Below are 24,837 nucleotides of genomic sequence, written 5' to 3'. Positions count from 1 at the left end.
TCACATCACCAGGTAATAGACAGGAGTAAATACACACGACCTATAATTATCTGTATGCAAAGAATGACTTCAGTCCTTGTATGTGTTTCCTCCAGTTCTATCCAGTGAGAGGACAACACCAGAGAGATGTCCCCGTTCTCTTCTTCCACAGGAATGTAAACAAGAAAATCTCAATGTTCCTCAGGATGATCAGGTGGATGGAGAGAAGGTGTCATGAAATCTCCCTATGGTGTGTAGAAGGATGTGATGGTCTTGTACTCAGTCTTGTTTTATCCACCAATTTTATACATTGAGGGAACAATTTATTAGAGACATCTGATCTTTTCCTGATAAAAACTTTCCTAAACTGAAATTTGACCAGGTACTCCAGAGTGGAGAAAAAAATCCAGTGATCAGTTTTCTGTGGATCACTTGCAGTCTGAATTTACATTATAATGGGAACATAAAGTGATCTGATCGACTTTAGTACATTTAGTACAAATAATAGTATTAAGATTATACTGTGAATGTTGTGATTGAGAAAAAACATCCAGCAAAACAGATCCTCTGAATATAAGAAACTCATCATGGAAAGAAGAGACAGGAGTTCATCAACATTTGTTCTAATAACAGGCGGTGTACAGTGTTGTACTACAGCTGAATACAACGCTGGTGCTACAATTAAAGTGTCCAAATGAACAACTCTTCAGCTCAGGACCTTACCTAGCTCTTGTGGGAAATCAATGTCATCCCTTCATGGCAGAAGGTCACTTACAGCTGGACAATGCTCGATGCCAAAATAGTCGTGTAGTCATGGATGTCAGTTTCCACCTACTAATTTGTGGCAACTCTAAAAACCAATCCTGTCCACAAAGGCCAATATTCCTGCAGGACTCTCAACACATTGAAATAATAGACATAAAAAATTGCAGTTCTGGGGGGCAAAGCAGATCCAACACTGTAATAATGTGGCCATTCAGTGTATGGTTTATACTTGGTGGAGATGACAGGATAAAGCTGATCATAGACATTAGATGTCTGGATCTTCTCACAATTTTCTGGTTATGGACACTGCTGGTTAGGCTGGAGTCACACTACCGTATGACTCGTGCGAGGATTGCGTTGCACTGCCCAGACAAGCTGGAGGCTGTCTTGACCTTAGCATGTCAGCTGCATAGAACTACATGAAATTGACATGCTATGGCAAGGAGAGCCGCCAGGCAGTGCAATGTGATTATCGCACTAGTCATACGTTAGAGTGACTACAGCCTTAAAATTAAGAGCCATCAGGTTGAATTATACCGGAGGCTATAACTGCTGCTGTGATGTAATTTTGTAATTGTCATGTTCACATATGCTATTTACTCTTCTTCTTGTAAGGGTACTTTCACACTTGCGTTGATTTCCTTCCGTTACAATCCGCCCTTTTGGAAAACAGCGGAATCCGTTAACGGATTCCGCTGTTTCCCATAGACTTGTATGGTTGACGGATTGTACCAAAAGGTCCTGCGTTGCTTCCGCTGGGCGACACTCCGTTGCTTCCGTCCAGCGGGAGGAACGCAGCATGTAACGTTGTTTTGAGCAGCGGAATCCTCTGGATTTCTCTGCGCATGCTCTTTTTTTTTTTAAATCACAAACTTTATTTTGGCTCGCGGTGGCCGAACGTTCAGCTGAGCGCCCGGCCGTCGGCAAGTGACAGCGCTCAGCTGAGCGACTGGCCGCCGGCATGCCCGGCCCCCGGTAAGTGACAGCACTCAGCTGATCACCGGGCGGCCGGCTGCAGGGAGCGATCAGCTGATCACCCGGCGGCCGGCTGCAGGGAGCGATCAGCTGATCATCCGGTGGCTGGCTGCAGGGAGCGATCAGCTGATCACCCGGCGGCCGGCTGCAGGGAGCGATCAGCTGATCACCCGGCGGCCGGCTACTGGGAGCGATCAGCTGATCACCCGGCGGCCGGCTACTGGGAGCGATCAGCTGATCACCCGGCGGCCGGCTACTGGGAGCGATCAGCTGATCGTTCACAATAGTCTGCCGCCGGTAAAACTGTAAAAAAAAAAAAAAAAAAAAAATCACAATGGATTCCGTTGTTTTGCAGCACCCGTTGCATCCGTTGTGCCACTATATGCAACACATCCGTTGCATCCGTCACACAACGCAATCCAACGGATACCGTTCAACGCAAGTGTGAAACTAGCCTAACTTCTTTATCTATTTGTCACTTTTAGAATATTATTATCAGGGTGAAGATCTGACCCATATTAATACTACAGAGACATATGTGAGGGGTGATGAGCGGTGTAAAGAGGAGATTCCTACAGATAACCGCACAGGTGAGTAGTGACCACTAAATGCAGAGAAGTCACAGGTTCTACTCAGTCACTAATTGTAGAATGATGGGCCAGATTCATTAATCCTATTTTGCAGGGAGTTCCTGCAAATGGATGTTCTCTTACGTCCAGATGATTTTGCGCAATGTCTGCACAATCTCCATCAGTAGGTTGACTTAACTGATAACCATTCTCCCGACCATGATCCCGATGTAAAAGCCAGCACCACCCCTGGCTGTTTAACCCTTTAAATAACGCAATCAATAGTGATTGTGGCATTTATAAGGTTGAAAGAAGAAGGGGACTTCCTCAAGCAGTCCATTGGCACCACTGCAATGAAATCATTGGATGCCGATGGTACCTATGGCAATTGGAGGTCAAATAGGTCTGCCAAGTAGGTTGTCCAGTTAGGCTCTATCATGGCAGAGCCTAACATGCAGTCTGCCAGAGTGAAACTGACTGGTCTAATAACCTGCAATGCATAAATGATGAGAAACCAAGGAAAAAATTGTGAAAACATACCCTGCTGTAACTAAATAAAAGCATAGTGCATATAAACATAGGATACTTAGTAAACACTGTTTTTGATCAAAAAAAGCATAAAGCTATCCCACCAAACATCAAGGTGTACCTAGTTGGGATAGTACCTACACTCTCTAATACTAAAACCTTACCATGGGTCTAAAATAGGCCTCAATGTGGCTAAGGGCTGAGAGTGACCGGGTCCCAACAGGACACACACAGTCAGGGGGATTCACAGAATGAAATGTCCAGCTCACTGAGAAGAGGGCCACTCCCTGTTTGTACTGAATACAAAAAACTACATAAAAACAAAAAAGTGAGCCGGAGTATGAGATGGTATACATGGAACTTGTGAGACCATGTTCACACTGGCCATGAGACAAAGAGAAACCAAGGAAAAAATTGTGAAAACATACCCTGCTGTAACTAAATAAAAGCATATTACTATTTTAGACCCATGGTAAGGTTTTAATATTAGAGAGTGTAGGTACTATCCCAACTGGGTACACCTTGACGTTTGGTGAGATGGCTTTATGCTTTTTTTTTATCAAAAACAGTGTTTACTAAGTACCCTATGTTTATATGCACTATGCTTTTATTTAGTTACAGCAGGGTATGTTTTCACAATTTTTTCCTTTGTTTCTCTTTGTATCTTGGCCAGTGTGAACATGCTCTCACAAGTTCCATGTATACCATCTCATACTCCGGCTCACTTTTTTATTTTTTTTTGTTTTAATGCATAAATGATGTAGGGTAACAGATGTGTGATCAGATAGACGTTCAAGTCCCATAGCATAGCGCAATTGGAATTATATTTACAGTTCCACAGGTTTTTGTTTGGCTACATGAATGGTGTCATTGAAAACTCAAATTTATCGCACAAAAAATGAATGCAGCTCTTATATGGCCATGGAAAAAAAGTAAAAGTTATGGTTCTTGGTAGAAGGGCAAGAAAAAAAAATGCAAAAAAGAAAAATGTCAAAGTGATTATATACAAATACGTATAATATAAAAAGAATCTTTTGTATTTTATTTAGCTGATACCCTATTAGACAAACCCTCTACACATAGTGGGTAAGTACAATAAAGGATCGATTATATATATATCGGGGCTGTCATGGTTCGACTCAACATAATTACCAATAAGTATAGTTTCCAGTATTCCCCATTTCCCCGCACTTGACTTTATTTCGTAGTTTTTGAGTGTCATTAAAAACTACAACTTGAACTGCCCAAAAAAAAAATCAAACAAAAGAAAAAACCCACAAAAAATAGAGATATTGACAGAAAAATAAAAAAATATATAATATAGCTCTTGGAATAAGAGGAGGAAAAAAAATGGAATTTTTTTTTTTCCAAAACGTTTTTTATTGATTTTTCAAATTTGTAAAAACATGACAAGTATCATTGCAAAAGAAGAACATTCGTCTGACAAAATGTGACATAGAGGTGGGTGATACCCCAATTTGGAGTTCCATGCTGCTGTTCGATTTAAGATAGTATACAGTAACATTAAACCAAAACAAAGGTAATGAAATATAATATATACTATAACATATGCAATACAATTCGTTAAATCTCTGTGTCGTCCCTGAATGATTTCAATTTTCCTAGCGTGCCTTGGTATTCCCAACCGTCTCGTGTCCCCCTCCCTCCAGAGCCCCCTCCTAGGTGATTCTCAGTTTACCCAGGCTGTCCTGGATATCGCTCAGGATATACCACTCCGAGTGAACAAAAGGTGCCATCAGGTTAATTATTTCTCCCTGTGTGAATTGGCTTTCAATAAAATGTCTCCATCTCACAAAAAACTTGTCTGTCAACCCATCTTTATCCCTCTCCGCTTCTAGTTTTTCCCACTTCAGAAGGTTGTGTAGTTCGCCTATAACCTCCTTTATGGATGGGCCCTCCCTTTGAATCCAGTGTTTTAAGATGCAACGCTTAGCTATCATGGCTATGTCATGCGTTATTGCGTATTTCCTCTTTTCCTGCGTGCTCGGTCCTCCTCCTACTCCTCCCTCAAAGGAGTGGAAAATCCACACCATTAAGTCTAGTTTGCTGAAAATTCCCCATGTTGACTGGGCAAATAGTCTGACTTGGTTCCAGAACCTAGCAATTGTCTCACATTCCCATAGCCCATGCAGCATATCCGTTTTCTCTTTTTGACACTTAGGACACCACCTATCCCTACCTGGTATGTTGAAACCCATAATGGCCCTATGTAGAATTCTGAATTGAGTGTCTCTCCATCTCTCATTGGCAATATGTTTCCGCACTTGTACCCATCCTCTCAGTATATCATCCACCACTTCTTCCCTTCCCAATTGTTTCCCCCACGCTGTTAAAGTCCGACTATCCTCCCGTGAAATAAGCACCCCCCTTAGCGATCGATAAATTTTAGAGATATTTATACTTGTTACATCACATTCCAGTAACTCATCAATCAAACTTCTGTTCAGCTCTCTTCCAACCACACCAAGGTCTCCTATTATTCCATGTTTCAATTGTTCATATTGGATGATATGTGAGCTATTAAGGTTGTACTTATCCAACACTTCCCGACCTGTCATCCACCTCCTGTCCTCCACATTCATAACATCTATCATTCTCCTGACTCCCCTCTCTTTCCATCTAGTAAATAGCTTGTTTTCTCGTCCCAGGGGAAAATTTGGGAATGCCCAGGGGTTCAAGTACTTGGACACTTTCCATGAGAGCCCCAGTTTTTTCCTTACCGACTTCCATGTTAGCATGGTGTCTCGGAATATAATTGAGTTCCTTATGTGCCCTTCAACCCTGGATAGTGGGGAGTGCAGAATGGACGTCAGATCCCACGGTGACGCATATTTAGTTTCCATCGCATGATCTGAGTGCCTACTCGTTCCTCTCACCCAATCAATTGCATGCCTCATGATACATACAAGATTATACCCTTGGACATCTGGAAAGTTTAGACCTCCCTCCTCTGCTGACTTCATCAGCGTACGCAGCTTTATTCTGGGTTTCCTTCCCCTCCACACAAATTCTGTATACGCGGAGTTGAGCTTATTCACATCCTTTAGTTTTAGCAATAGCGGGATTGTCTGGAAGGGATACAGCAGCCTAGGAAAGCTCATCATTTTTATCAGGTGGCATCTTGCCAGTAATGGAAGTAAAATTCTGAGGAGGGAAAAGGCGCAAGAAATAGGGTCTTACCCGGTATATGGGTTTAAGGCGAAAAAGAGAAATGAATACACTCACCTGATCAGGTTGTGCCAGTCACAACCCCTGTGCAGACATATGTGAGTGCTGGAGTGGTTAAGCAGCGGCCCCGTTGGAGAGAGAGCTATAAATGTTCAGAGTAAAAAGGACGGGTTTTTTTTACCGCGCTATAAACCACAAAGGGTGTTATAAAAATAAAAATTCTTTTATTGAAACATTCCTACGCGTTTCAGAGGCATGCACGCCTCCTTCTTCAGGGAAAAATATCATACAGATGTAAGAAATACAAGGGTTTATATAGGAGTATCCAGGAGAAGTCACGCTCCCGGAGACAAAATCATTATCTCATGACTCATAGCCACGAGGAGTGAGACTACGTCATGATTGAAAAAAACCACAATACTGCATGGTGTTACACATTAAATAAAAAGGTTTACCTTCCACCAGATTTATAATGGGAGTAAGGGACAAAAACATCAATAACCCCAAACTTATAGGAGACCCTAAAAACACTAGTCCCATATTTAATCTTTCAGAATACACCCTGAATAAGGGAGAAATCCAGGTGTTGAACAGAGGACTGTCCTTCTGTCCATCTTACAAATCAAAGGTCTTCGATTTGTTTTTGGACGTTCAAAATTATATTAGAAAATTAACTTTAAAAAGGCATTTTTTACTAAAAGGGGACACTTCCCCCACTACCCCTATGGAAATGGTCCCCTTTTGCCATGCAGCAGTCAAACCGAAATCCAGGTTTTATCCAACAGAAAGCAAAGGTCATTTTTTAAAAACCTTTTGCGATTTAGTATTGACAGACCTTAAAGGAGCTGTGAACCAAAAAAGATTTTTTAAAAATAATTTAACACATAATGAAAGAAAGGCTCTTGATTCCCTCAAAGAAAATAAAGATATAGTCATTAGAGCAGCTGACAAAGGGGGGGGCATTGTCATACAAAACAAAAAAGATTACCTCAAAGAAGCCCTCAGGATATTGTCAGACCCAATCTACTATGGGGTGGTAGATAGAAATAAATACGACCTAGCCATTATTACATACCGAAATTTAATTCAAAAAGGGATAGATAAAAATATTTTTAATATGGCAGAAAAAAGATTCTTGACAGTAAAAAACCCGGTCATGGCGTTTTTTTACCATCTCCCAAAGATCCACAAAAATCTGGCTAACCCCCCTGGGAGGCCTATCATATCGGGGATTGACTCATTAACAGCAAATTTAGCCCATTATATTGACACATTGATGCAGCCTCATGTACTCAGTCTGAATAGCTACCTCAGAGATTCGGTCCACCTTATAAAACAACTGAATGATATTCCATGGAAAAAGTCATATATGTTCATCACAATAGATGTGGCCGCACTGTACTCAAATATACGTCATTATTTGGGGCTGTCCTGTTTCTCTTTTTTCTTGGAAAATGACAACAGGATTCCCCAAACTCAGAAAGATTTTTTAACAGAAGGAATGAGCTTCATCATTCATAACAACTATTTTACTTTTGATAACAAATTGTACCACCAACGCCTTGGCACAGCAATGGGGTCAAAGGCAGCATGTACATACGCCAATCTGTTTATGGGTTTCTTTGAGACGATTTTTATAGAGAATGGCCTATATGATAAGAGTATCGTCATATATAAAAGGTACATCGACGATTTATTCATCATCTGGGATTGTGACCACTCTGACATTGGAACATTTCTAGACAACCTAAATGGGAACGACTGGGGCTTGTCTTTTACATCAACCATACATAAAGAGGAGATTAATTTTTTAGATCTCACCATTTTTCATCACAACGATAAAATTCACACAAAAACCTATTTTAAAAAAGTCGATGCAAATGGATATATCCATTTTAACAGCGAACATTATAATAAATGGTTAAAAAATATTCCTCTAAATCAATATAAAAGGATTAGAAGAAATTGTTCACAGGATATCGATTTCAAAGAGCAAGTGGGGACCCTAAAGGGGCGTTTTTTGGAGAAAAAAATACCCAAAATCCCTTATTCAGAGAGCTTACCAAGAGACCAGCAAAATTAAACAAGCGGACCTCATTACACCCAGAAAAAACCTATCCACCTCAGAGTCCCCTGCCAATAGGAACACAGCAAATTTTGCTTTAAACTTTATTACCACATACAGCAGGGAAAATAAAATAATAAGGGAAGTCTTTGAGAAACACTGGGGTATCTTACAAAACGATCCCATACTAAAATTCGTATTACCTAATAAACCTGGGGTCACTTTCAGGCGGGCCCCCACAATCAAGAACATTGTGGCACCCAGCAGACTGAGGACCCAAACAGTAGGGCATAAACCAACCCTTTTAGAGGGTTCCTACAAATGCGGCACAAGAAATTGTCTGTGCTGCAGGAGTATACAACACAGGAAAAAGACCTTTAGCTCCTTGGGGGGCTCTGAGATTTTTTATATTAAAAACCACTTGACATGTCAATCGGATTATGTGATTTACCTGATAGATTGCATATGTGGCAAGCAGTACATAGGGAGGACCAGTCAGCCCCTCCATAACAGACTAAACTCACATCGTCACAATATAAAGACTGGTTTTATGTTACATGGACTTTCTAAGCACTGTACAACCCAGCACAATAAGACTTTTGACTTCAGGATCACACCAATTGAGCAGATCCCCCCGAGCACCAACAATAGAATGGAAGCCCTCAGCAGGAAAAAAACTTATTGGATCCATAGACTTAATACATTGAAACCATTTGGATTAAATGAAATTACGGATCTGTTTTATTGAGAAGATTTTATTCTATTTTATTCTCTTTGAAAGATATTTATTCTCCTTGAAAGACTTTTATTCTCCTTGGAAGCCTTTTTTATTATAGGGGTCCCTTGATTATGTGTTTATTATTATATCATTATATTATTATATTGTGATATTAGTATATCATTATATTATTATCATTTTTATTACAAGTATCATCACTAATACTGCCCTTTTGTACAGATATATCATTCGTTTCCTGAAGGGTCCCATAATCATCAGTTATATAGTATCTACCCCTGAGAGTAATTTCTGTCCATTATCCCCTTATCAGATAAAACTGCTATACCCGACATTTTCCAGATACTCAAAAAATTTTTTTTATTAAAATTCTTTATGAATATTAAAGTTTTTTAATAATCTACATATATATTTTTGATATTGATCAATTTTTAATTTTTAATAATTATTAATAATTATCAATAATATTAATAATAATTTTAGATATAGTCACATTTTTCATTCTTACTGTACATGTTCATGGTCCCATAACAATACAACAATATCATAGATATATATATTTTTTTCTCTCTACTAATTGTGATAATCTATTAACATCACCAACAATTCAGTATGCGATTTGCCTTTGTTATCCATGTCATGTGATAGATGTATTTTTAATTTTGTTCCAAGCGCGTTTCTCTATTTTTATCTATGTTTTCATTTCACACATTTGTCTTTCAGTCTGCCTCATTTGAAACAAGCAATTATCCTCTATTTCTGTTTCACAATATCCCCTTTCATATATGACTATATCTTTATTTTAACTCCATACACAGGCTTAGCTCCTAGAGATTTTATTATTCTATGTTTTTCACTCACTTTATAAAATACACCTAATTAAATACCCCCTCTTTTCTTCCAAATAATCCCATACACAGGCTTATTTCCTAGAGTTTTCACAATTTTATGATCTTCACTCACTCTATAGTATACACTGAAATATTTTTAATCCCATACACGATCTTATTTCCTAGTGATTCCACAATCCTATGATCTTCACTCACTCTATAAAACACACCTAATAAAATAACCCCTTTCTATAACGATCCTCCTTCCCAAACCCCCCCCCCTTCTTCAAATGATGAGGCACAAGGATTCTCACATTATATCCCCTTTTTACACGGATTGCTCATCATAGAGTGACCTTTTTATATATTTATATTTATACATTTATATATTCATACATTCATCCATTCTTAAAACACAAAGCCCCCCCCCCCTCTCCCCTTTTTTCCCTGCATATAGCGGTGAATCTGATCACTTTCTTTCAAATCCCCGTCCAGCGCATGCGCTGTACTGGATTTTCCCACGGTTTGAACTCACACCACCTTTCATTATTGGAAACCGCTCACTCTCTCTCTTCTACGCATGCGTCCCCTCATTTTTTTCCCACGGTTCCGAACTTTTAATTCATCTTTTCATTATAGGGATACCCATTCCCCTCGCAAGAGTTCTTGATTTTTTTCCCTGCCCCCCCCCCCTTTTTTGTTGTGGTAATATCCACTTTCTGTTCACTCCAGAGAGACATCGGCTCGTTTCTTTCCCCTCCTTTTTTGTCCTTTTTTCTCGTTTCTATACGGGAGCCCCAAGCTATCCTAATTCTCATTTCTGTACAAGCACTAATAAAAGTATCACACACATTTTCTTTTCATATATAGATTTATAGTTCACATTTTAGATTCAAGCCTTATAGATCTCTCGCAGTCACTGCTTCACAGTACCCTTCAAAGAATAGAATAGTGGGTAGAGAATATCTCTCCCATTGTCCCCTTGGCACTCCCTTAGGTTCAAGTCCGATTATACTCATATATTGAACATTTTTTACTTTTTTTCTTTCCTTTTCTTGCAGAAAAAGACAACGGTCTCTTCTCTTTTTTTCTCTGGTTTAATTATTCTACTAAGGGTATGCTTTCCATTATAAATCTGGTGGAAGGTAAACCTTTTTATTTAATGTGTAACACCATGCAGTATTGTGGTTTTTTTCAATCATGACGTAGTCTCACTCCTCGTGGCTATGAGTCATGAGATAATGATTTTGTCTCCGGGAGCGTGACTTCTCCTGGATACTCCTATATAAACCCTTGTATTTCTTACATCTGTATGATATTTTTCCCTGAAGAAGGAGGCGTGCATGCCTCTGAAACGCGTAGGAATGTTTCAATAAAAGAATTTTTATTTTTATAACACCCTTTGTGGTTTATAGCGCGGTAAAAAAACCCGTCCTTTTTACTCTGAACATTTATAGCAGTAATGGAAGTGGCAGACCTTTCCATCCCTTTAATTGAACTATGATTTTCCTGATTAGCGGTCCATAGTTCAAGTTATAGATTGTTTCCACCGATCTTCCTATATGCACTCCCAGGTATTTAATTGAAGATTGTGCTATAGGAATTCCACATAGACAGCCATCCTTTATTTGTCCCCTCATTGTCCCATGATGCCCCTTTAGGAACATGATCTCGCACTTTTTTTTGTTCAGTTTGAAACCGGAGAATAAGCCAAATTTTTCAATCAAGGCAAGAGTCTGTGGCAAATCCGCACCGGGGTCCCCCATATAAAGTATGATGTCATCAGCAAAAAGTGCTGTCTTTACTTCTGAACCCCTTATCTTGATTCCTTTAAAGCTATTTTGTCCCTGTAGTATTCTTGACAACGGCTCGATTGCCAGGTTGAATAAAAGAGGAGATAATGGGCAACCCTGTCTTGTTCCCTTCATCAAAGGGAACACTAAACCAAAAGAAAGGATGCAGATCCATATCATAACTTAAAATATTTGTTAAAGCAGATCTCACTAATTAATGCATATTCCCCGACAAGGAGAGAGCGCTGCTACCTGGTAAGGCCACAATAATGTATCAAACACATGTGTGAATATATGATTTTTTATTATTATATCTAAATATCATTTTTTGTATTTCAAAAGGATAACAATACATAAAGTGCTGGTGCTCACAAACCAATTAAAATCCCTACCCCATAAAAACATACAGAACCAAACTGGTGCGTTGTGGAACCAATATGATCAATATAAATATATATATAACTAGATATCAAAAATTCATAAGAAGGACCCCCAATTACCTCTCACAGCATAAGTAAAGTGCTAATGCATTCATATCATGATGTAAAGCACACATCAAAGCCCAAAGCCAATGATTTAAGTGGCAACAGAATTAAACAGTTAATGTTATATAACATAAGTATGTCTCCAAATAATTGCAATTCAAGACACTCATAGAATGGGGCGTTTAGCCAAACATCTGGGTAACCATTAAAGTTACCGTTACAGCTGGAGGGTGAACCGGAGCAAAAAGATATAAGTGTAATCCAGATTGGTGAACCACAACGCCCAGCACCTCGACGCGCGTTTCGCCCCTTGCTTCGTCAGGAGGTGCTGGGGTAGCTGCAGGGTCACCCATTTATGTTGTGAAGCCCACCTGAAGTCCACTATGGCGCACACCGCGCGGCGGAGTCGGCGTCATCCACCTCAGCCGGCGTCCCGAAGGAGATCCTGCGCATGCGCAAGGAAACCTCCCTCTATTGGGCACCGGCCGAGGAGGAGAGGCAGACTCCGACGCGCCGAGCGCGCTCTGACATCAGTGCAGCCCCGTGGCCATCTTGAAAGAGGGCAGAAGTAATGGCACATATAATGAGCAAATAGACTAGAGGGTAAAAATAGCAGAGCCACATTTGGTAGCGACTATATGATCCTATATATAGTGTAATCCCCATATAGAAGGATAGAGATAGTTTGATCAATACAAGAGATCCTGGTGTTTACAAACAAAATAAGATAAGATCTACATAGTATAAAAAACATGCAGATATGTATATATATCATGTTAGATTACAAGATCTATCTCATGAGAACAATTTTATCCAAAATCCAGTCCTTTGTCTCTATCTTTATTGAGAATGATGATTTTCACATAGTCGTTTTTCATGCTCTGCGATATTAAATCCATACAGTCCATATATATACTTCATCCCATCAGATGCTCGATATAGATGCATAACAAATTCTATGTAAAGAAAAGCACATATATATAATAGTATTAGTGAGTGACCATTAAAATTAAAAGATGAGATAATCGGCAGCAAGCAAAAATGTCAAAAACCTAACCCTCATGACTAGTCCTCTATTCTAATCCTACATCAACCGAACCATCAAAATACAAAGCACCATACCCCCAGAAAAGCGGAGAGAGTAGGGGAAGAAAAAAAGGCTTGTTAAGCAGATCACGTAATGGAAAGATTTTTCCATGGGAGAAAAGACCTTCACAAGAATGGCTTGAAAGATATAAAGTCATTCAAACCATTAGGTTTTTCCGTCTCCAACACCGTGATCCACCTGACCTCCTTTTGTGCAAGAATCCTCTTAGGGTCACCCCCCCTAGGGCTCAAATAGATCCTGTCAATGCCTTGAAATTTAAGGAGGCGCCAGTTACAATTATGGCTTTCCTTAAAATGCTTAGGGATGTTCTTTAGCATTTCAATTTCCTCTATTTTAACAGTCTTAGCAGCCTTCTTAATGTCCCTAATGTGCTCAAGGATCCTCACCCTCAACTCACGAGAAGTGAGGCCCACATAAATGAGCCCACAGGGACATTTTGCCCAATAAACCACATACGCCGTCCTACAGTTGATGCTATGGACTATCTTAAACTCCCTATCATTGGCAGAATTGTGAAAGGTAGTTGCCCTTTCCATCTGTAAGCAGGCCCCACAATCCCCAGAACTAAAGGAACCCCATCTGGGTCCCCTAGTTTGCTCCAAAAAATTGGAGGGCGGGGGTGTGTAGTGACTTTTCACTATTATGTCCTTGAGGGTCTTAGATCTCCGCGGAGTGATGGAAGGTCTATCCGACAGGACAGACTTCAGATCCCTATCTGACAATAGTATGGGCCAGTATCTCTCAATCACCCGTTTCATTTCTAACCATTTAGAATGGTACGGTGTTATCAGTCTCACCTGATTATCTACTTTTCTAGTGACTGGTCGCAACAGGTCATCCCTTAATGTTGTTTTGGCCCTATCATAACCACGTTGAATAGCCTGATCCTTATAAGCTCTATTTTTAAAAAGTTTTTTTAGTTCCAGGGCTTGGCCCTCGAATAGGTCAATATCTGAACATATGCTGCGGGCTCTAAGAAACTGACCTGTTGGGACTGAATTAATCACTTGTGGAGGGTGGGATGATCTGGCATTCAAGAGAGAATTAACAGCTGTACTTTTCCTATGGATGTCAGTCCTAATGAAGCCGCCCTCGCTCTTCACAACTTTCACGTCCAAGAAATCAATGGAGTCCATGCTGTAATGATATGTCAAGTTAATATTTAAAGCATTGTCATTCAACGTCAGCATGAACATATCTAATTTCTCCCGCTCACCCTGCCAAATGGCGAAAACGTCATCGATATATCTCACCCACATCAGTACTGTACCACAATCCTCCCCAGGGAATTGTATCAGGCGCTCCCAATACCCCAGGAAGAGGCACGCATACGAGGGCGCACATGACGCCCCCATAGCAGTGTCCCTCTCCTGGAGATAGTAGCGTCCCCTGAAGAGGAAATAGTTGTGGGTGAGAATAAATCTGAGCAGGGTGAGCAAGAGATCAATCAGACAGCTGTCCAATGTTGTGGTGTTCAAAAAGAAATCCACTGCCCTCAATCCATCATCATGTGCAATAGATGTGTATAGAGACTCCACGTCTGCAATCAACATTATGGAGTCTCCATCCAAATGTAGATCTTGCAGATGAACCAAAAAATCCGTGGAGTCTCTTATATACGAGGGAAGATCAAACATAAGGGGCTTCAAATAATGATCCAGGAAATTACACACTGGTTCACAAAGACCATTGTCCCCGACACAATTGGTCTACCCGGGGGATTCTCTATGTCTTTGTGAACCTTTGGCAAAAAGTACATTGTGGGTGTCATGGGGAGTCTATTGATTAGACCATCAAATACTGACTGCGGTATGATGTTATCATCCAAAGCTTTTTTCAGGATAGTTTCAAGTTCGCATAGGAATGACACAGTCGGGTTATTCTGTAGTCTACGGTAACACGTGCGATCATTCAACTGCTTGAATGCCTCGTGTTCATATTTTACCGTAGGCCAAACCACGACATTGCCCCCCTTGTCGGCCTGCTTCACCACAATATCCTTCATCCCAGAGAGTTCCTCAATTGCTCTGCGTTGGTTCTGGTTCAGGTTGTCATATGATCTTGTTTCAGGCAATTTACGCAATTCCTGAATGACCAGTTTATTGAAGAGTTCTATTGTGGGGCAGGACGACAAGGGGGGGGAAGGCCGTGGATTTTTTCTTAATAGATTGTGGAAATTTGGCCGTGGCTGGTTCTTCTTGTTCAGCCAACAATTGAAATGCTAAAGAACATCCCTAACCATTTTAAGGAAAGCCATAATTGTAACTGGCGCCTCCTTAAATTTCGAGGCATTGACAGGATCTATTTGAGCCCTAGGGGGGGTGACCCTAAGAGGATTCTTGCACAAAAGGAGGTCAGGTGGATCACGGTGTTGGAGACGGAAAAACCTAATGGTTTAAATGACTTTATATCTTTCAAGCCATTCTTGTGAAGGTCTTTTCTCCCATGGAAAAATCTTTCCATTACGTGATCTGCTTGACAAGCCTTTTTTTCTTCCCCTACTCTCTCCGCTTTTCTGGGGGTATGGTGCTTTGTATTTTGATGGTTCGGTTGATGTAGAATTAGAATAGAGGACTAGTCATGAGGGTTAGGTTTTTGACATTTTTGCTTGCTGCCGATTATCTCATCTTTTAATTTTAATGGTCACTCACTAATACTATTATATATATGTGCTTTTCTTTACATAGAATTTGTTATGCATCTATATCGAGCATCTGATGGGATGAAGTATATATATGGACTGTATGGATTTAATATCGCAGAGCATGAAAAACGACTATGTGAAAATCATCATTCTCAATAAAGATAGAGACAGAGGACTGGATTTTGGATAAAATTGTTCTCATGAGATAGATCTTGTAATCTAACATGATATATATACATATATTCATGTTTTTTATACTATGTAGATCTTATCTTATTTTGTTTGTAAACACCAGGATCTCTTGTATTGATCAAACTATCTCTATCCTTCTATATGGGGATTACACTATATATAGGATCATATAGTCGCTACCAAATGTGGCTCTGCTATTTTTACCCTCTAGTCTATTTGCTCGTTATATGTGCCATTACTTCTGCCTTCTTTCAAGATGGCTACGGGGCAGCACTGATGTCAGGGCGCGCTCGGTGCGTCGGAGTCTGCCTCTCCTCCTCGGCCGGTGCCCAATAGAGGGAGGTTTCCTTGCGCATGCGCAGGATCTCCTTCGGGACGCCGGCTGAGGTGGATGACGCCGACTCCGCCGCGCGGTGTGCGCCATAGTGGACTTCAGGTGGGCTTCACAACATAAATGGGTGACCCTGCAGCTACCCCAGCACCTCCTGACGAAGCAAGGGGCGAAACGCGCGTCGAGGTGCTGGGCGTTGTGGTTCACCAATCTGGATTACACTTATATCTTTTTGCTCCGGTTCACCCTCCAGCTGTAACGGTAACTTTAATGGTTACCCAGATGTTTGGCTAAACGCCCCATTCTATGAGTGTCTTGAATTGCAATTATTTGGAGACATACTTATGTAATATAACATTAACTGTTTAATTCTGTTGCCACTTAAATCATTGGCTTTGGGCTTTGATGTGTGCTTTACATCATGATATGAATGCATTAGCACTTTACTTATGCTGTGAGAGGGAATTGGGGGTCCTTCTTATGAATTTTTGATATCTAGTTATATATATATTTATATTGATCATATTGGTTCCACAATGCACCAGTTTGGTTCTGTATGTTTTTATGGGGTAGGGATTTTAATTGGTTTGTGAGCACCAGCACTTTATGTATTGTTATCCTTTTGAAATACAAAAAAATGATATTTAGATATAATAATAAAAAATCATATATTCACACATGTGTTTGATACATTATTGTGACCTTACCAGGTAGCAGCGCTCTCTCCTTGTCGGGGATATATCAAAGGGAACACGTCTGATAGAAAGCCCGGAGTGTGTACCCTAGCTCCCGAGTTGGCATAAAGGTTTCTAATGTAAAGTCTCATCTTGCTTACAATCCCTATGGCCTCCATTACCCTGTCTAACCACCTCCAATTTACATTGTCAAATGCTTTTTCTGCGTCAAGTGTAACTAGGGCAGGTCTAGCCCCTCCCTCGGTGAGACCCAGTCTAACCGCGTCTACCACTAGAATTGTCTTTCGGATATTGGTGACTGCATTTCTCCCCTTAATAAACCCCACCTGGTGGTTCGTAATGATCCTAGGTAAGATCTCGGCCAGTCTATTAGCCATGATCTTGGACATAATTTTTAAATCCTGATGTATGAGCGATATAGGTCTATAACTAGAGGAATCATCCAGGTCCTTGGTTCCCTTGGGGAGTCATTTAATATATGCTATGTTGGAATTTTTGGGTATTTCCGCCCCTCCCAGGAAAGCATTAAAGACTGAGGTTAGATCCGACAAGATCAGATCCTTCAGAGCCTTATAGAATTCACTGTTAAAACCGTCAGGTCCCGGTGCCTTGTTGGTGTTAAGCTCCCCAATTGTTCTCGTCACCTCCTCTACTGTGATATCTGCGTTTAAGGCACTCAAATCTTCCTCCGTCAAGCTAGGCATTTGGGCTTGTCTTAGCCACTCTGCCTCATCAGTCATGTCGTTATTCCCTGACCCATATAGTTTTCTATAGTAATCTCCCAGCAGTTTATTAATGTCCTTAGGATCCGTAGTCACCTCTCCCCCCTTTGTTTTCAGTTTAGAGATCACTGTAATTTTTCTGCTGCCCCTTGCCAGATTGGCCAACATCCTCCCCGCCTTGTTGCCAAACCTATGTAAGTCAACCTCCTTGTGCGACCAGAATAGTTGTTCCTTTTTTTTGGCCCATTCGTCAAATCCCTCTTTTGCCTCCAGCCATCTGCCTTTTGTCATGGGAGATCTATTTGTCACATAATTTGTATATGCTACCCGTACTGCTTCACTATGGAAATTATAATTCTCATTGGTTTTCCGTTTGATCGTGGCTGCGTACCCCACCAGACGACCCCTTAGGACCGCTTTTGCCGTTTCCCAAAAAAATCACTGGGAACTCTCTATGTTCCGTATTGTCCTCTGCGAATTCTCCCCACCACTCCTGTAGCACCTTGTGGAAATTATCTTGCCTGAGAAGGAACGATGGGAATCTCCATATGATATCGGTACCTCTCCTGAATTTCTCACTAATGCCCAATCTCACCGGACTATGATCAGAGATCACCATATTCTCTATCACACAATCTTGCGTTCCACTCAGTAAATCTTGCGAGATCCAGAACTGATCAATACGTGACCAGCTATCATGAGGGTGAGAGAAGTGTGTATACTCTCTGTCATGTGGGTGAGTTAGTCTCCAGATGTCTTTCAGTCCTACGTCTTCTAATGTTACATCCCTATTGTCTAAACTCCTGCCCACATTAGCTGTCCCCTCCTTGCCCCTCCTCCTATCTTCAGCTGAGTCTGGGACGGTGTTAAAATCGCCTCCTACTATAATGTTAGCCTCCCCATCTGCTAATATGGTGACCTTTATGCCATCATGGAATGTGATTTGTTGTGAATTTGGGCCATAGACATTATAAATACTGAGTTTACCCGCTGGACTAACGATTGTTAAGTGCTGCCACCTTCTATGGTCGTCTGCCTCATGTGCCATGACCTCATGACTGAATTGTTTATTTATTAGGATCATAGTGCCCGCTTTTCTACCTTATGCCGCTGCCCCGTAGACGGTGCATGAATGTTTCTTCATGCGGAAAAAGTCCTTCCCCCCCCAAGTGGGTTTCCTGTAATAAGGCAATGTCTGTCTTTAGTCTTTTCAGATGTCTCAAATATCATTGCTCGTTTGTTAGGTGATCTCAGCCCTTTAACATTCCACGTAGTTATCTGTATCATGTTTACCTGTGTATTCTGCTTTTACTACTCCCTCCCCTATGGGCCCCTGCATCAAGGAAGACGAGATGTTCGACACTAGAATCACAGTTGGTACCACAAAATTGACACTTCCTTTCCCCACCTTGCAAATATAACAAATACAACAAAAAGCATGTAACTGTAAAACATATTTTCCCTTCCGAGAAATCCACGGCACTTTCCGCCACGTTGGTGAGCTCCCCTATTCCTAGCCAAAATATGTAGCTCCCTAATCACCCCCCATAAAATATATATTCTATCCCCGGACTAACTTGAATAAGCCTTTGAAAATTATGCAAAAATTAGCACAGTATGTCAAAACCTCAGCAAGATTCTCCAGTCCTACTTATCTCTGACTCCAGGTAGCCATCAGTCCGCCCAGAACAAGACCACTTCATTTGAATTTGGATGATGTTCCTGGACAAAGGAGAAAAAGAAAATAGACCAAGGGGAAAGAAGATGGTGAAAGAAGGAAGAAAAAAAAAAAAAGAAGAGGGGGGGAGGAGAGGAGACAGACTTTGGAATGTTTTCCTCTCTTTTCTCCCTTCCCCCTCCTCCTCTCACCTCCCCATCCCTCTCTCCTTAACGCATCCTCCTCAACGCCTCTTCCTGTTTGGAAAAAAACAAACAAACAGGCAAAAAAAGGAAAAATAATGAGTGAGTTCCAGTTCAGGTATCATGGTTTCTCTCCAAGGGTTGGTTCCTGTGTTCCGGGCGAGAATTATGCTGTTGACCCGGGCTTAGCCTCCTTTCCTCCCTGGTCTCGACTTGCTTTTGTCCCCCAAGACATCCCACATCTCTTCCTGAGCTTGTGGGGGATCCTCTTCTATTATTCCCTTCTCCACTAACTCCTTTTTCTTGCCTTTCTGACCTAGTCTTGTCGAGCTCTGCCATGAGAATGTTTTCTGCTTCTTTGTAGTCCTTGTAGTATACAAACGAGCCATTGGGGTTTCTAACTTTCAGTGTAGCAGGGTATAATAACTGGCACTTTACTTTTTAGTTGTACAGAAATGAGCAAATTTTGCTAAAATCTTTTCTCCTTCTGGATACTTCAGCTGAATAATCTCCAAAAATTAGGAGTCTGTTGCCTTGATATTGTAGTGGACGCTTTCGTTCTCTAAAGGCCCTCAATATTTCCTCCTTATGCTTATAATCAAGGTACTTGACAATCACCTGTCTGGCTCTTATCGGGGTATTCTTGTTTGAGTTTTGGCCCTCTCCCTTATTCGCCTCCTGGTGTCTCAGTGGACCCACTCTGTGGGCTCTTTCAACTCTGAATTTCGCCTTTATGCCCAGGGCCTGCGGTAGCTCCAACTCACATATATTATCCAACTGTCCAATCGACACAGACTCTGGTAACCCGACTATACGTAGGTTGTTTCGTCTCGATCTGTTTTACAAATCTTCCGCTTTATCCTTCAAGTATTCATTAGATTTTGCTAGAGCTGCTATTTGTGCTTGCATAGCCAGTATTGTCTCCTCGGAGTCAGATATTCTCTGCTCTGATTCTGCCAGTCTAGATGCATGGGCATTTATCTGTTTTTGCATATTAGCTAATGACGTTTGTATGGCTGCCTCAATAGCCACTTTAATCTCTTTTGACAAGTGTGATGTCACTTCTTCAGCCAATTTTTTATAGTCCACATTAAGCTTTTGTGTGTACTTGTCTTGGCCTGCAGGTGGTGCTGTTTTCTTAGTTCTCTTTGTCTGGACTGGGTCACTACCTTTCTCCCCCAATAACTTGCAGGCTTGTGATGTTGGTGTAGTAAGCTGTTTTTTGTTTCCTTTGTAGGGGGTACTATTAATTCTTGCATTTGACTTCCTGTGTGTCTGAGTGGGATTAATCTCCCTGTGCTGTTTGTCAGTTTCATCCTCCAACACTGCTGTGTCTCTGAGCTGCCCTGCTTTGCCTGCATCTTCTCTCCCCTCTGCCTCCATATCTCCTTCATCCTCCCATTGAGATCCACCCTCATCAGTCCCCTGCATCCACCTCTCTCCTGCTGTGTCCTCCTGTGACTCCTTGCTCATATCTTCCTTATCTCCTGTCTCCTGGCTCATATCTCCCTTATCTCTCCGGCTCTGTGTTTGCTTTTCTGTGTCTGGAACCATGCGCTCAGGCTCCTCCCCAATCAGGCTCGTCGGCGCCATAATGTTATCTTCTCCTCTGCACTGCCCGTCCATGTCACAGCTTCTCCAGGCTCCCTCATCGCTCCCAGCGCTTCTCAGGAGGTACCGTTCCATAGCTGGCTGCTTTAGGTAACCTCCTGTGCTGCTCTCTGTTTGGTGGCTCGTCTGGGGGGGCTTTTTTTAGTCGGTTTCTGTGAGGGGTGGCAGGAGCTTCTCTTCTAGGCTTCCACCTCAGCCAGGACCGGATCCGGAACTCAAAATGGAAATTTTAAAGATAGGTTGCTTGCTTAAGGAGTTAATATCTCAACAGGTTGTATTTTTAACATATTGTGCTGATAGTAGCTCCGTTCCTACTGTTAGGCTCCAGACTACCTTTCTGTATATGTAAGTGGTTAGCATATGTGTTGCTTGTGTGTTTCATTATTATTACTTCTCTATTATTACGTGTTGCATTTTGTTAAACACTTTTTCCAGTTGTTGTGATTTTTTTTGTTCTATATCCGTAAGTAAAGTGAACGTGGTGGACAGCGTTGAGGACTTTTTTCTCACTTGTCCCTTTTAGCTCCCACATAATATTTCAGTGGCTATAAATAAATATTTAATATTTCACAAAAAAATGATAGACTGCCACACTAAAACATAAACCTCCTGAAGTGGTTGTGAAGATGTCTTCACCAGCAACGTGAAAAACGAAAAGAACACAAATCTGAATCTCGGCTTTTATATTTAGTTTCGTGATCAGTTAATCAGTTGATAATTAAATTTTATAACAATTTGTATAGAAATGTTATAAAATGTATAGCTACGATAATATAATTTCAAGGCTGTGTTATTGAAAATTAATATTCAGTTTTATTCTTGGCAGAGGACTATACCAGCAAATTGGAGTCACATCTGATATTTCCAAATCTTTCAGCACATGATCATAGTATCACGCATGATACATATGAAGAATATCACAATATCCCAGAGATATCTCCAGCTCTTTACAGTATAGAATTTTCAGCTGATCCTATACAACAGCTCCTATGTTTGGATTTATCACAGACTGTTAAGCAAAACAAAAATTACAAAAGGGATAATGAAGTAGCTCAGGCAAGAAAGAAGCCATGTAGGAAACGTTTTACAGGAAAATCACGTGTTGTTACACATGAGAGAATTCAGACAGGGGTACGACCATTTTTATGTTCAGAATGTAGAAAATGTTTTCTACAAAAAACACACCTTGTTGAACACCAAAGAATTCACACAGGCAAGAAGCAATTTTCATGTTTAGAATGTGGGAAATGTTTTACACAGAAATCAAATCTTGTAAAGCATTATAAAACACATACAGGTGAGAAGCCATTTTCATGTGAAGAATGTGGGAAATGTTTTAGAGAGAAGTCACGTCTTGTTGACTATTTGAGAAGTCACACAGCTGAGAAGCCATATGCATGTTCAGAATGTGGGAAATGTTTCGCCATCAAACAACGCCTGGTTACACATCAGAGAACTCACACAGGTGAGAAGCCATTTTCATGTCAAGAATGTGGGAAATGTTTTACACAGAAATCAAATCTTGTAAAGCATTATAAAACACATACAGGTGAGAAGCCATTTTCATGTGAAGAATGTGGGAAATGTTTTAGAGAGAAGTCACGTCTTGTTGACTATTTGAGAAGTCACACAGCTGAGAAGCCATATGCATGTTCAGAATGTGGGAAATGTTTCGCCATCAAACAACGCCTGGTTACACATCAGAGAACTCACACAGGTGAGAAGCCATTTTCATGTCAAGAATGTGGGAAATGTTTTACACAGAAATCAAATCTTATAAAGCATTATAAAACACATACAGGTGAGAAGCCATTTTCATGTGAAGAATGTGGGAAATGTTTTAGAGAGAAGTCACGTCTTGTTGACTATTTGAGAAGTCACACAGGTGAGAAGCCACATGCATGTTCAGAATGTGGGAAATGTTTCGCCATCAAACAACGCCTGGTTACACATCAGAGAACTCACACAGGTGAGAAGCCATTTTCATGTCAAGAATGTGGGAAATGTTTTACAAAGAACTCAATTTTTTTTGCACATCAGAGAATTCACATAGGTGAGAAGCCATATTCTTGTTCAAAATGTGAAAAATCATTTACACAGAAAACAAATCTTGTTATGCATGAGAGAACTCACACAGAGGAAAAAAAAATTCATGTTCATAATGTGGGAAATGTTTTGCATGGAAAATAAATCTTAAAGCACATTAGAGAATTCACAAAGGGAAGTAGCCATTTTCTTCCTAAAGCTATTTAATTGTCAGATAGAAGATGTTGTTTGATAACCCTTTTAAGGCCTCTTTCACATGTCTGTGTTTTAGGTATGTGTGACATACATTTTTTTCAAAGGGAAGACCTGTTTTCTAGTGAGGGGAAATTTTTTCGGCCAGAATGTCCTATAAAATTGACACTGAGCGTTTAATTGATCTGGTCCGGCAGCATCCAGAGTTAAGGGCCATTTACACGCTGCGACATCAGTAATATAATATCGTCGGGGTCACGTCGTTAGTGACCCACATCCGGCACCGTTAGTGACATTGTAGCATGTGACACCAAGGAGCGACTTTCAATGATCACAGAAACGTCAAAAATCGTGGATCGTTGAAATGTCGCTCCTTTACCAAATATCGTTGGTGGGGATTGCCGCTGGTTGTTCCTCGTTTCTGCGGCATCACACATCGCTATGTGTGACACCACAGGAGGGACGAACATCTCCTTACCTGCCGTCCACCGGCAATGAGGAAGGAGGTGGGCGGCATGTTCCGGCCGCTCATCTCCGCCCCTCCTCTGCTATTGGGCGGCCGCTTAGTGACGCCGCAGTGACATCGCTATGACGCCGAACGCACCTCCCCCTTGAAGGAGGGATTGTTCGGCGGTCACAGCGACGTCGCTAAAAAAGTATGTGCGTGTGACGCTGCCATAGCGATAATGTTTGCTACGTCAGCAATCACCAAATGTCGCACGAACGACGGGGGCGGGTGCTAGCGATGTCGCAGCGTGTAAAGCACCCTTTATGGGACACCCGGGTCGAGGCATACTATGGCAGATCATTAATTTTAAGAAGCTGGCGGCAAATTGCAGAACAAATTCATGGTGCGACGGTGTGGGCCACATATCCTCCATCAAAACAGGGAAAATTTGCATCATTGTTAAAGGGAACCAATCATCAGGATTTTCATATATAACCTAAAGCCAGTGCTATACTGGCACTATCAGGGTGATTCTCTACATTCCTTTAGTGGTCAGCTCAGATGTATAGGTTTTGAAATCCAAGAAAGTAAAGTTTATAAAATCATCAGCTTCTTGAGTGACAGCAGCTGTGAATCAGATAATATCTGGGGAGATATTCAGAGTTATCCCCTCCCGCTGTTAGAATTAGTATAAGTATTATACAAACGATTCACTATTTCACTTGCAGGACCTGTGTGAGGTCATACCCATGTGATCAGAAGAAGAAAAATGTCGCTTCGTGGTATCAGCTTTGTTGGTCGAGGCCCCGCCCCTTCTGGTCACAAGAGTAGGCTAATTCTAACAGGGGGATGGGATAATTATGAATACCCACCCAAATAGTATCTGATCCTGAGCTGCTGTCAATCAAGAAGCTGATTTTTTTTATAAATTTTACTTTCTTGGATTTCAAAATCTAAACATCCGAGCTGACCAGTACAGGTATGTATAGAATCAGCCTGATAGTGCCAGTATAGCACTGGCTTTAGGTTATATACGAAAATCCTGATGGTTGGTTCCCTTTAAATATCAATGTT

The 24,837-nt window shown here is 41.0% G+C and overlaps 1 protein-coding gene across 1 annotated transcript; it reads left to right on the top strand.

The window, feature by feature from the left end:
* Positions 1–160: 160 nt before the first annotated feature.
* Positions 161–24,225, top strand: LOC142311987 (uncharacterized). The gene is made up of 3 exons (XM_075350863.1): positions 161–229; positions 2,205–2,309; positions 21,904–24,225. Exons 1-3 carry the CDS (start codon positions 214–216, stop codon positions 23,265–23,267), a joined length of 1,485 nt encoding a protein of 494 aa, XP_075206978.1. The 5' UTR covers positions 161–213; the 3' UTR covers positions 23,268–24,225.
* The last annotated feature ends 612 nt before the right edge of the window (positions 24,226–24,837 follow it).

This window comes from Anomaloglossus baeobatrachus, chromosome 5 (assembly GCF_048569485.1).
Source record: "Anomaloglossus baeobatrachus isolate aAnoBae1 chromosome 5, aAnoBae1.hap1, whole genome shotgun sequence".
NCBI lineage: Eukaryota > Metazoa > Chordata > Amphibia > Anura > Aromobatidae > Anomaloglossus > Anomaloglossus baeobatrachus.
Note: the sequence above shows the minus strand (reverse complement) of the source record. Positions and strands in the feature narration are given on the sequence as shown.